The sequence below is a fragment of the Fundulus heteroclitus genome, chromosome 4, assembly GCF_011125445.2.
Source record: "Fundulus heteroclitus isolate FHET01 chromosome 4, MU-UCD_Fhet_4.1, whole genome shotgun sequence".
NCBI lineage: Eukaryota > Metazoa > Chordata > Actinopteri > Cyprinodontiformes > Fundulidae > Fundulus > Fundulus heteroclitus.
The window spans coordinates 29,028,108-29,040,643 of record NC_046364.1 but is presented as its reverse complement, the minus strand read 5'-3'; the positions used below and the strand labels follow the sequence as shown (position 1 = coordinate 29,040,643).

Here is a 12,536-nt window from a genome sequence, read left to right as displayed (position 1 = left end):
ACTGATTGCAAGATTGAAATCACAAAATGCTGATTTCCATACTCACCTTGTGGCGTTTATTTGGATTGATAGAAAGCGGTTCGAAGATGCAGACTGTGTTTCCATAAGAAGCAGCGATCTAAAAATAAAGAGCCATGTTCATCATCACAGCATTACTCACCCCCATCAGTGCTTCTGCACAGTCATTCCCAGGAGAGAGAGGGGAAGATGGGGGAGTGAAGCAAGGGAGCAGGACAGCGGACGACGCTTAGTCCGTACAGGATGAAGACAAACAGGCCTAAATGTTCCTCATTCTGCTCAGCATCACTGATATTATCCTCTGGTTTCACAGAAGGACACAAACTGCGTGCGAATGGATCTGAGGGTGTAATCGACACTTACCCTGCCAAGCTGGTGGGAGCACTCCACACAGCCCACCTGTATGTTCCCATTCTGAGCTCCCGGGATGATCTGAACACAGTCAAAGTCACTAGCCAAGATAACTACATCGCATCCTGAGCCGTAGGCCTGAAAATGACATGGGCACACAGGAAGGAAGGTTAAACGCCTCTGAATAACACTCCTGCAGTCAACAGCCTAGTTTTACAAGAAGCTGATCTTGGATTCTAGTTCCTCACAACTGCGTCAACATTTTTAAAGCTTTCAATTTTCATGCAAGCCAATTAAAATTTTGGATACACAATGTTAATAGGAATAAACTGTCATGCATTTCTTTAAAATGTAAAGACAAATATGCCATCCAGTTGGAAAACAAAAAAAAAAAAAAAAACAGTAGCATCTCTGGCTGCAATAATCCACCAGTTTTCCATTAACAAAAAATGGGCCATCGTTATACTGTACAATGAATTTAAACTATTACTGAATATTTAAAGTCCTGTTACCAGGGTAAAGCAACAGCGGACCAGGGGGGGTTGAGGTGGGGCCATGACTGGCCGATATACACATCTTCAGGTAGGAATAATGGGCTACAGCTCAACTCTATTCTGCAAATTTAAGTAAAAAATAGCTCATATCACGGAGGTCAGAGAAATTAAAAAGGATATTAGGTGTTTTTTTTTTAACCATTATTAGAATTAAGGGTTGCTAAAGTTTAACATGAGCTAAAATGTCACACCTACATCCTAAAAACAGTCCTGGGAAGAAAACCCAGAACAGGACCTTTGCAGAAATCTATTTTCTAGAAAAATTCATGAGCACAAATAAACAGCAGGAGGGTCTGCATAATTACGTAACAGTTGGATACTAGGGATGGAGGGTATGGACTTAAGGCTTTAGCAAAATGTTTTCTGGTATTTATTGTGATGATGAGTACAGTGAGTGTAAAAAGGTTTTAAAAAGAGTCTTTCTGGCGACATGTCTGACTGTATACAGTGGACACCCATCTGTGTTCGGCTTCTTAAAGGTCAGAGGCACGTTCATCTTGCAGCAGCTTCATAATGCAGCCATCTTTGCTAACTTCTCCATCAACTTCATAGCTAAAGGCCTTATGAGTGCAAGCACTTGATTTTGCCTCTAAATGCTTCACAAAGCCCTAGACTGGTTGGCAATTGTACCTGCAGAGAAAAGTATGTACATAAAAAACACATTGCCAGGATATTTTAAATGCAATTACCAAAACATCGTACATAGTACAGACATTTCTTTTTACATCTGCAATTCTGATGTTAATGCCTAAAGAGACCCATGCAAAACAAGCCTGCATCCCCACCTATTCAGAGAAGGTATCCAACATCTTGCTAGACATGTCAAGAGAGGCCAACTCCTCAGGTGCTTAACTTTTATCCATTTTCTCGGTAAAACATGACGATTTCCAAAGCCTCTATCTTTTCTCCCTGCAGGGACACAATGTTTTTGCCCATTCCTAATTTTCCCAACATCTCTCAGGAGGCAGAAAACCTATGTTAGGGAGTGGAGAGCATGCTGGGAAGGTTCTAATTTGGTTTTACCGTCTTTAATTGTAAGTTAGAAATGTGCCACAACTTTGTCACCAAAATATTGGGAATTATTGGTATGCTAATGTTCCTTGTAGGGTTGACGTTAGATTAAAAAAAAATATAAACTAAATCGAATAGCCTTACAGAGGAGAATACTTATTTTCTAAAGCAAGATGAACAAAGAGGAACATTCAGGAATACAGAATTATAGTTACCACAGAATTTCATTGGATATAGTTGATGCAAATAAAAAATCTAACACAGCTCATTAATATTAGACACAACACTGCAGTTATGCAACATCCCCGATAACACCAGATACGTTGCAGAATCCAAAAATAACCACCTTGTGCAATAAATATAGCATCTGCTCACATCCCCAGCTCAGTGAAAGAGCAGCATTTGGTTTGGGAGCGCGGACTGGGAGGTAAATTGACCTAACAGTAGTTAGAGCCGTCACCTAGCATACAAAGGCAGAACGGCAGCGATGATAACGGCACCTGGTAGACAGGCAAGGCAGCAAGTGGACAGTCGGGATGACGACTTGTGTCTTTCATTATTCAGGAGAACAGGAGGAGAAGCTGAGAACCGCTGGGTCACGGAGCGGGACAACACCAGAGCCAGCGGGCGAAGTTAATACGGGAGCCGGCGGCTGGCTCATGTTTGGTCCTGAGGAAGATTTAGGTGTCAGAATGTAGACAGCTGCAGTGAGGGCTTTACTATTACTGCAGCGTTTGCACCTGCACATTACAGCAGGAATTAAAAGCAGTCACCGTCACGCGCCGTCTAGGACTGCTCTGCACCTTTTCTCTTCCTCACACACTCATTCTACCACGTCTGTCGGCAGCATAGCATACTTCTTGGACATGCTAAGCTTCAGTGTTTTCGCAGACCAAATGATATTCACGATTTTAGAGTTCCGGGAGGGACTCACAAGGCATGTAAAATTTGGCCTCATCAATGAGTACATGTTGCTTAAGGTTTGACTAAAAATACTTTGTTATTACACCATGATAACATGCAGAACCAGAATTTCTCTTTAAAGAAAAACATGGCCTAAAGGACTAGTTCAAATACTGCAACTCCAGTTAAAGGGTTTTATACGTATTTACCGAGGTCTGTGCCAAGCAATTCATTGCCAAGTGAGCCTTGATTTCCAACCAAAAGCCTAATTTCCATTTTAGTGCCTCATGTGACAGCTGGTTTCTGTGAGGAAGTAGCACAGGTGTTGATGGGAGGAGAGAGAGAGAGAGGATGAAAGGGGAAGATTCTCCAGTTTTGCTAAGTGCTGAAATACTTAAACAAGAAGCTATCAGAACACAGTTATATTCTTCTTTGAGAAAATATTAGGTTTTATTTAAAGATTTTCTGGAGGAAAAAAAAGCTATTCACAGTAAACAGCAGACTAATTGTCTCCTGTGGACACATGTAGGAACAACAATAACATATCTGAAAGCAGATATGTTCAGATCTTAACTAAAGTACTAGAAGATTTATAACAATGCAAAAGTTTTTACCATAGAGCTGCACATTCAATATATTGCAATCATGATCAAAACAGCCCACAACCCTAATTGGTATGTGTAACAAACCATTTCCCGCTCATGTGCCTAAACATTTACATTCTTCTTGTTGTTTCTTGGTTGTTAAGCATTTTTCTGAAAGTACATTTTCATATTGACGCTCAAATCAAATTCAATTCAATTATAATTGTCTTGATATTTTTTATCATACCCCTTCTAGACTTAATTCTGATTCTGAGTTTTGGCCCGTGTTATTCCTATTTAAAATGCACCCTAACACTCAGTGTCCTCCTGGTAACGTAATAAAGCAGAATACAGACAAGGCAGATAATACTGGGTTTGATGAAACCTCCAGAGAAAAATGGCTTATTTTCACACTCGAAAAGATGATTAAGAAGAGACCAAGACAACGGAGGATGCCTCTTGTAATGAGCAATTTGCACATGCGTTTAGAGATCATTAAACCGATAGTCAACTAAGCATTTTTCTTTCCCCAAGCGAAGACAACACAACATGTTTAAACATAGAAAATGTAATTCTAGACGGTGAACATCAAATTTAAAAAAACGTATACTTTCAGCAGTGTTATGTGAGGGACTTTGTTGACCTACTTTCAAATTCTTTCCGTATCACTCTTAAAAGCCAAGTCAGCAAGCTCTGGTCTTTTGAGAGATAGTAATGGTAAACTGTCACAGGGCAAACATGGAGCTGCTTTTTGAAGCGCATGTGGTTTCAACAAAAAGAGGCAAACATGCACTTTGGTGTGAAGAGATAACAGGAAGGAGCGTACAAAAACGCTTCTACCTTGATTGCAGTAAAAACAAGCCTCTTCCTCATACCTGATGTGCAGTTGTCACACAACCAAAGCCAGTATTAAATTAAAATGTGTGTTTGTCCTAGCTAGCAGGCTTTGAGGGAATATATTTTGGCACTAGAATTGATCAGTTGTGCCCTGCAGTAAACTGTGGTGATCCTGTCTGTTTGTAGTTTATCCTCTAACACGCACTTTGACCCTCTGGCTGCAGTTTTACCTGTGGGGCCTCGCTATTCTGGGTCCCATGACAGCAACAAAACAGACACTTATAACAAGATCTGGATTTAATCACTCTATTTTGTCAGATGGTTGTATAGTTTAATCAGTACAGACACTTAGACGGGCTGAACTGATGAAGTTGGCTCCATTTCTGTCCAGACTTTCCTTTTGAATATTAAAATTTACATGAGGGAATATACATCAGAGAAATGCCTAACATTTATAGCTATTCCAATATTATTATTTTTATTTCTTGTCACTTTTGACAAGTCTGCTATGTGATTTCAACTATGGTGGGTTCATCTGTCTTCCGGTAAATCAAGTAAGAAAAGGTTGAATTGCACCTTAAAACACACATATCTCACCAACACGCCAGGCCACACAGTTCAGTTTTACACACATGGTAACTGTATACACAGAGCCCTCCCGGCTGACTTGGCTTTCACCATCAGGCATAAAGTGTACTGCACCTGCTCCCAGACTCTCACTATTTAAGATTTCCCAGATCACAATAATCCTACAAACAGAACATACAACAGTGGCCTCTTTGTGCAGCCAACTAAAAGATTGCACACATGGACAATCTGCAAAATGGAACACTTGGGTGAAAGAAAAAAAATTATCCTCTGCCACATTCACTGCTAGACAAAGTGTGAAATACTGCAAGTTATTTATTTATTTTTTAAACACAGAAATAGATATTTTCTGCATCTTTGATTCATGTTGAGATTTGAGAAAGAGACAGTTCACCAATCTGAGTTTAGATATACAAAAGTCAACAAATTACTCTAAACACAATTCAATTTACAGTGTAGTAAAAAAAATAAATAGTCTTTGTCATTACAACTCTATACATTCCAGTGAAATGTGTCCTTTGCATTTCACCTGTCCCTTTGTGAGCAGTGGGCTGCCACTATGTGGCACCCAGGGAGCATTCTGGGGCTAAGGTAGGGATCTATAAGGCCAGTCCTTGGGATTTAAATCCCATCCAGGACACAAGCTGCCAGCTCTAACCACTAGTCCAACCATTTTACTTTAATCAGCTTGAGCTACGACGATCATCAGATTAAATCAAAACTAAAAAGTCCCATTTTTTACAATCTAGGAAGTCATCACCCAACAATTTGTACTTTAATGAGTCTTTTTTAAAGTTGACATAAAATCAGAGAAAGGTTAGGGACATGTGCTTTGATGCATACATTGAGCTAATCTTGTAATTATTTGAGTTTCTTTTACTAATCTATTAATTATCTCAAGGGCACTGCATCAAACCTTTTTCTCTTTCATGTGTTTAAAGGGGAAATATGCTTTAAAGTTCTTCCTTTTCAAATTTAAATCATTTGGTTGTGGTCTATATAAAGTGGAACTGCAATGCTTTGGTCTGAATTCCTCATTATTGTTGCCCCACAGCCCCTTTATTGTCCCTGTTCTGAGGTGCGCCTGAGATCAACTCGTTTTGGTGTCTTCTCTTTAAATCTTAAAGAGACGGTGTGTAACAAAATTGGCTTTTAATTAGCAAAAAAATCAAGTATTGCTTATATAAATACACATTCTGGCAAAGTCTAATGACATGACATCAAAAATTAAAGCGTCCTCATAACTTAGAATTAGTTGTTTATTATTACATAGGTGTCGGTCCGCCCACTGGTAGGCACCATGTTATTTGTGTACGAAGAGGGGCGGAGTGATATCAGCCGGTTCACTGTGTCCATAGTGCAGCAACGCAAGTGAGTCTCTTTACAAGTTTTTATACTCGCTTATTATTGAACCCAAAAAAAACCACAACTACTCACGGAATTTACAAGCAACTTTAGAAATAAAACAAGCAGGCTTGGCAACAGTGCCGAAAACCATTTAATATGATGACTGTAGCTATTAGCAGTAGCTAATACATGGAGGACATGTTGACATTGTTAGCACACCACTAGATGGTGCACAAGTGTGAGAATTTTACACACTGGGGCTTTAAGTAAGCACTTCACAAACTGGGTAGACTGGTTAGACTGGGTAGAGTGGCACACAGAGACTGGGTAGACTGGGTAGAGTGGCACACAGAGACTGGGTAGACTGGGTAGAGTGGCATGTAGAGCGTTACACTCTACCCAGTTTTGCCATCTTTTGGAGTATGCTAGAAGACAGTGTAAAAATGGCAGATTTGAGAATTTAGTTAGCTGGAAGTCCATGACCTTATTTAGCAGCTCTACAGAAATTACTGTGGCATAATTGAAAAAAAAACAAAACAAAAGAAAAAAAAACTAATAGAGAATAGAGAAAAGTGAACGGCTTGAAAAATATGACCCAAACAGAGCATAAAGATATCTACAAGAGACTAATTTAAACTTTTCTGCGTTCCTAGAGACCCCGTGTACACAACATGAGGACTAAAAAAAGAGGATTTTGCATAATGTGTTCCCTTATGGAAAATACAGATCAGAATCAGTCGACATCTAAATTTGCAGGTCAGACCATGAAGAAATCCGGACTCAGCTAGCAAAAAGCTAAATTACTATATCTATAAGTGTAAATCTTAGCGTACTTTCACACCAGGACAGTCAGGCGGGTACAAAAACTGTTTGTTTGGGGCATAATCACAAAAAGCTGCCCAATATGTGCAGCACTTTTTCAAATAGCATATATGTACTTCATCCCTTTGGTTCACTGGTCTGTTAGCATTCCCACTGTAAACTTACCACACCAGGGTTCACTTGCCAGCGAACTGACACACAGATCTCCAAACAGATCACAGTTAGCTTGGTTGGTCCACCTCAAAAATTCTGATTTGGATTCACCCTTGTCCAAACAAATGACATAATCCATGAAAAGCACAGTCTCGCCAGCTCAAAGCGGACCCAACAGCTCTGGTGTGATAGCGCCATTAGTCTACAATGAAACCATGCACTTGGGACATAGGGCGAGACAATAACTCAATAACAATAACAATATATATATATATATATATATATATATATATATATATATATATATATATATATATATATATATATATATATATATATATCAATCAATAGACGGTTCAGTAGAAAAAAAGGTCAATAAAAAGTTCAATAGAATAAGAGTTTTCCTCCCATTTGCATTCTAGCCTGTCATATAGGTTAATACTACAACCAACATCCAAGAAATAGTTTGGAGGGCTGTGCTTTTTTGACTCATTCATTTTCTTTTTTCAATCTACATAAACTCGTTTAGGGAAAAATGCCGCTGGCCGCTGTCTACATTTAAAGCTGTGTTTGGTACAATGACTCTACTAACAACAAGAACTGTAAAAGACCTTTAAATTCCATTATAGTCTTAACAAAAAGATAATTAATGACTGTTCTCTTGTCCATGTCCCTAAACGGACAAGCCACTCCTACTTGTTTTGAAAGAACTTCCTAAAAATGAACCAGCATTATATTAGCCTTTTTTCCCAGTTGCTAATATAAAAAGCCTTAGCTAGTCTGGAAGCAGGCTCTAAAAATAAAAATAAAACAACATCTAACAGGTCAGCCAAGGTTCACCTTACGGTTTACCTTAGAGAAATCCCTCATATTATCTAAGAGAACAGATTTGGACATGAAATACTGTGAATGCCTAGCCAAGGCTTGTCCCTTTCTGAACGATGTAAGCTACGCATTTGTGCGTTTTGTCAGGGTCAAGCCTAGGAGCCTCGGGGGGGTCGGTGTGAGAGTAAACGCATTGGACGTCATGTCTAGTGCTCTTCAATTACCCTCCCAAACACAGAAAGAATAACACCAGACATGGAAATCAGGGCCCTGTAGCAACCAGCACGGCTTTAGCTTTCCAACAAACCCTGTCCTCCGCTGCCGAGCAGATATGACCCGCAGGTGCAACATCCGCCCGTTTACATTTGAGCTGCCTTCATCTGGAGACCGGGTTGAAGGGCAAAGACCGACAGGCCCCCACCACACGTTCAACTACGGTCAGCCAGACATTTTTATACTATAGCTGAGCAGAGTGGGGAAAAATCAGAAATTACTTTTTAGTACTAATCTGCATAGTTATCAAACCAGACATGCAATCCATGGTAGATTCACTGATGCTCTGAGGAGGTCGATCTTATACAGTGCCATGTTCACACAGAGCTTCACGCCTAAAAAAAACATCAGAGATGTATCACAGTAATACATTTCAAACAGTTTTGAGAAGGTCTCTTCTAGAAAAACACAACTATCCTGAATGACTCGCGTTGAATTTATCATGTATGTTTTATAAATACACTATATTTCATATGTATTACCTAAAATGTAAGTAGGTATTTATTTTTTTATGTATATGCATTTAATCTATATAGTACGGTATGCATATCTTAACATAGACCCTTTTACACAAAGAAGATGAAAATGTTCCTTCTTGACAGCATCTTTTCTTTTGGTGTTGATCTATGACGTTTTATTTATTTTTATCTGTATTTTTTGCCTGTTAGTTGTTGATGTTGAATGTATGGGCCCCAGGAAGAGTAGATGCAGACAACTGCAGTCAATAGGATATACAAATAAAGGACAAAGATTAAGAAAGGGAGGAAAAGTGATATATATTTTTTTCTGTAATTGAAATAAAAAAATAAAATAAGATTAGATAAAAAAACAAACTAATAACTCCCTCAGTGGGTGTTTCAGAAACAGACCAAAGGCAGCCCTGGCAGGCATGAGACAGGTCTGGAGTGTTTTGTTTTTTTTTGTCAGCATGAGCGAATGCTGCTGTGCTACAAAGGAAAGAATTCCTAAAACAAAATCAGCACATTTAACTTGTGCAAAATATATTTTTTTCCTACTGCACAGGCTGCCTTCAACATCTCAAACAGTCCACCTGATGATTTAGCGAAACAGCGTTTTAGAATATGTTTACAGATGTTATTGGGTGGGTGTTCTTCTTACAAGACGGTGATGAGGGTCATTCAGGCATTTATACACACAGCTGACTCAGAAGTCCTGGGCTTTACCATTTGTTTTCCTTGTCGCAATGCTTTGGATAGGCAAGAATAAGCTTTGCTTCAGCCTATTGCTCTTTTGGTAAATTGTGTTTATTGTTGTTTCCTGTGTTTCATGTGGACAATTTACTAAAATAAAGTGATTGATTGATTGATTGATTTGCTTTGCTCAGACTGATCCATGTTAATGTAAAAGAACAAACAAAACAAAAAAAATATCTGATGGGCGTAAGGAGGCCTTGCATACCAGAGACTGTAAATTCTTGCCATGATCTCTCCCTGCACAAAATGGAATATTGATTTGGCTCTCTGTGCCTCAAGTAGATAGCGCAGAGAGTAATTCTGGGAAGCTGCCAGACCACAGACTGACGAATTGATTTCTGCGACCCAAAGGGGTCAACAAATCACAAACACTGGTTTGCTTTTTTTTTTTTTTTTTTTGGTTTAATCAGCGAGTTTATAAACAGGTTGATCCTGGACCGACGGCTGTCAGACACAGACACCAGCAGGACACGACACAAACAACCCACACGCTAGTCTATGTTCTTTCACAAACGCAGACAAAATGAACACATGGCGAACCAGCGACAGTAGCGCCGTCAGCCCTTTTTAGCGCATGTCTCCATATATGGCTCTCTACGTCACGGCAGGCGCAGCTGATGCGGGGATGACAGCGAGCTAATAATCCGCCAGGAGGATTTAACGCCAAATGCTAGCGATCCTTAGCCAGTCCCACGGCCAGATGCGAACATACACGGCGTCTAAACGCGACTGTGGCGTGAAACATTAAACACTGTCTCGGTAAAAATAAATAAATAAAAATCGCACCGCTCACATGCGTTTATCGGTTGGGAGCGCGCCCCGTAGTAAAATGTTTTCCCTAATAACCCTTAAAGCTGCGCAATAAAACAGGGATTCCCTTGCGGCGATTGTTCTACGTTACGGGATGCAGCTAAAGGTCACCTGGATGCCCGTGTCCCGGGCTGGTAAACGCGCAAAAACGTCGGACGTCTGCAGCATTTTTAGCTCGTCAAAGACTGACTGGATGTGGGAGTGGATCACGCAGGGGGTGGGCGATCAGGGGATAAGGATGCTGCTCCAAGCCTGGACTCTGCGAATAATGTCCGCTCGGCTAAGGCAACCCCCGGCTAGCTGGTGCTTTTAGCCCCCCCCCCCCCCCCTGCTCGCCAGTCCGTTTACCGCGAAGCTAGCGTCAGCTGGCGGACCGTCCCGGCTAGCTAGCGAGCGATTAGCTCCAAGCGCTGTCATTTTGTGCAAACAGCGATAAAACGCGCCGCCTTACCGTGAAGGGGATGTCATTCACGCTTCCCACAGAGTAGCAGCAATCTCCGGGGTTGACGGCTCCCGTCAGCACCTGGTGCAGATGCATTTTTTCCTGATATCTCAGCAGCAGATGGGGGTCCTTTTAATTATTTATGACGAGTCCACCCTTTCGGTTTCTCCATCTAGCATCGACTGGGAATTCCATCAGTAATAATGTTAACGTCGTCCTTGGCCCGACAGCGTCGCCTTTCCCCCCCCCCCCACAGACAGCAGCCCTGTCCCCTGGAGTTCCGCTCGTTTGCGCGCAAGTTCGCCGGCTGCCGACATCTGCTTTAAACCCAGAGAACGAGGCGCCCGGAGCCGCTGGCCGACAGCACCATCCTCACGATTTGATCGTGAGAGCCGAGGCAAGCAGCAGGATCTCTGCAGCGATCCTGACATGCGCGTTCCCGACGTTGCCAAGGCACGACTGAATGGCTGTAGAGCTGTGCCATCTAGATTGGGAAGCGCACACTTTCCAATAACGCTGGCTATTTACTTGCGTGAATCCGTCAACAATCGTAGGCCGTTTTATCTATGAGACAGCATAACTTTAAATACATTTCAATAAAGGCTTAAATTCCTCCTCTCCGCCTTTTGAACCGTTCTATAATTGTTGATCTATATTCACGTGGGCCACAGTTTTTAGAACTGGGGACGTTTATCATAACTGTGAAGCAGAAGGTAAAAACTTTGCAATGATAACAAAATAGCAAACAGTCAACACACTAATGATTAGAAGACATATTCAAATGAGCGAAAATGATGGCCTATACAGCTGTAATGTGTTCTCGTGGCTTCACTGTTGCTGTTCTCACTGTTTCTTCATGTAGTACTGAGAGTCATCCTGGTTTATTAATATACTGCAAGATCCCAAACTGTTAGGAATGGCATTTCAACTGAGCGTATTGGCAGATCATTTAAGAAAGAAATGTGCAGCGTTCGTGTCACATTCTCAGGTCCTAGTAATGGAGGTTGGGGCTTTTTTTTTACTTTACTGTTTATAATGAATAAAGTCAACCTGTTTGGCTTTTGGATCAATACAGAGACACCGTTTGGATTCAGTGGTCAGAATATTTACAGCCATGTTTGCCGATTATAGTTTTGATGTGGATGTTGGATTCAACTAAACTCTGTGTAATTTGATTTCAGTGTGAAGCACATTGTACCTTTTTGGAACAAATTCGGATTTTTTATTTTCAATTTATTTGAGCAAATATACAAGTTAGATTTACATTGAGATGTTAAGACATTTTAGTAGTGCTCAAAAGGAGTAGGTAGAAGTTCAAGAGCTTATAAGAACCTACCCCCAAATATTATATTTTACGTGACTGGATCTTTTTTGCCTGACACTGAAATTATTTTTCTTGTGAATTAGCACCATATAGCCGTCGCTGCTCCCAAAACATTTTACATTCCTGCTATCCTTTCCACAGGTTTCCATATTCTTGTAAATAGTCAGTTAAAGCATGCAAAAGCACACTCAAGAATGAAGGATGTTTAATGTCATTATGTGTTGCCATGATGAAATGTTTGATGAGACAGACACAACAAGACATAATCTTTCTAAACATTTTTTTTTCACCTCCACAAATCTGTTGATTGCACTGACCAACAGTTTTGGTCAGCTTTTCCAATAATCTCATTACACTTGTACATTTTGTAGAACATGAATCTATTAATCGCCACAATAGTATAGTTTTGAATGCAGCTGACACAAAGGGACAATGATGTGTACTTTGTATATTTTGTAGGGAATAGAAGGTTACTGAGCT

General features: G+C 40.5%; 1 protein-coding gene across 12 annotated transcripts in view; it reads right to left on the bottom strand.

Annotated features, from left to right (window-relative positions):
* dmxl2 (Dmx-like 2) overlaps positions 1-11,168 on the bottom strand; it is a 54,998-nt gene extending 43,830 nt beyond the window's left edge. For 9 of the 12 annotated variants that reach the window (XM_036136323.1, XM_036136326.1, XM_036136328.1 and 6 more), the window contains exons 1-3: positions 10,742-11,167; positions 382-507; positions 47-118 (exon numbers count right to left, since the gene is read on the bottom strand). In XM_036136323.1, the coding sequence (XP_035992216.1) occupies positions 47-118; positions 382-507; positions 10,742-10,828 (285 nt within the window). In that variant the 5' untranslated portion in view covers positions 10,829-11,167. Of the gene's footprint in view, positions 1-46; positions 119-381; positions 508-10,741 lie in introns of all 12 variants that reach the window. The other 3 variants (XM_036136321.1, XM_036136324.1, XM_036136322.1) reach the window with 1 other exon arrangement.
* Between the last annotated feature and the right edge of the window lie 1,368 nt (positions 11,169-12,536).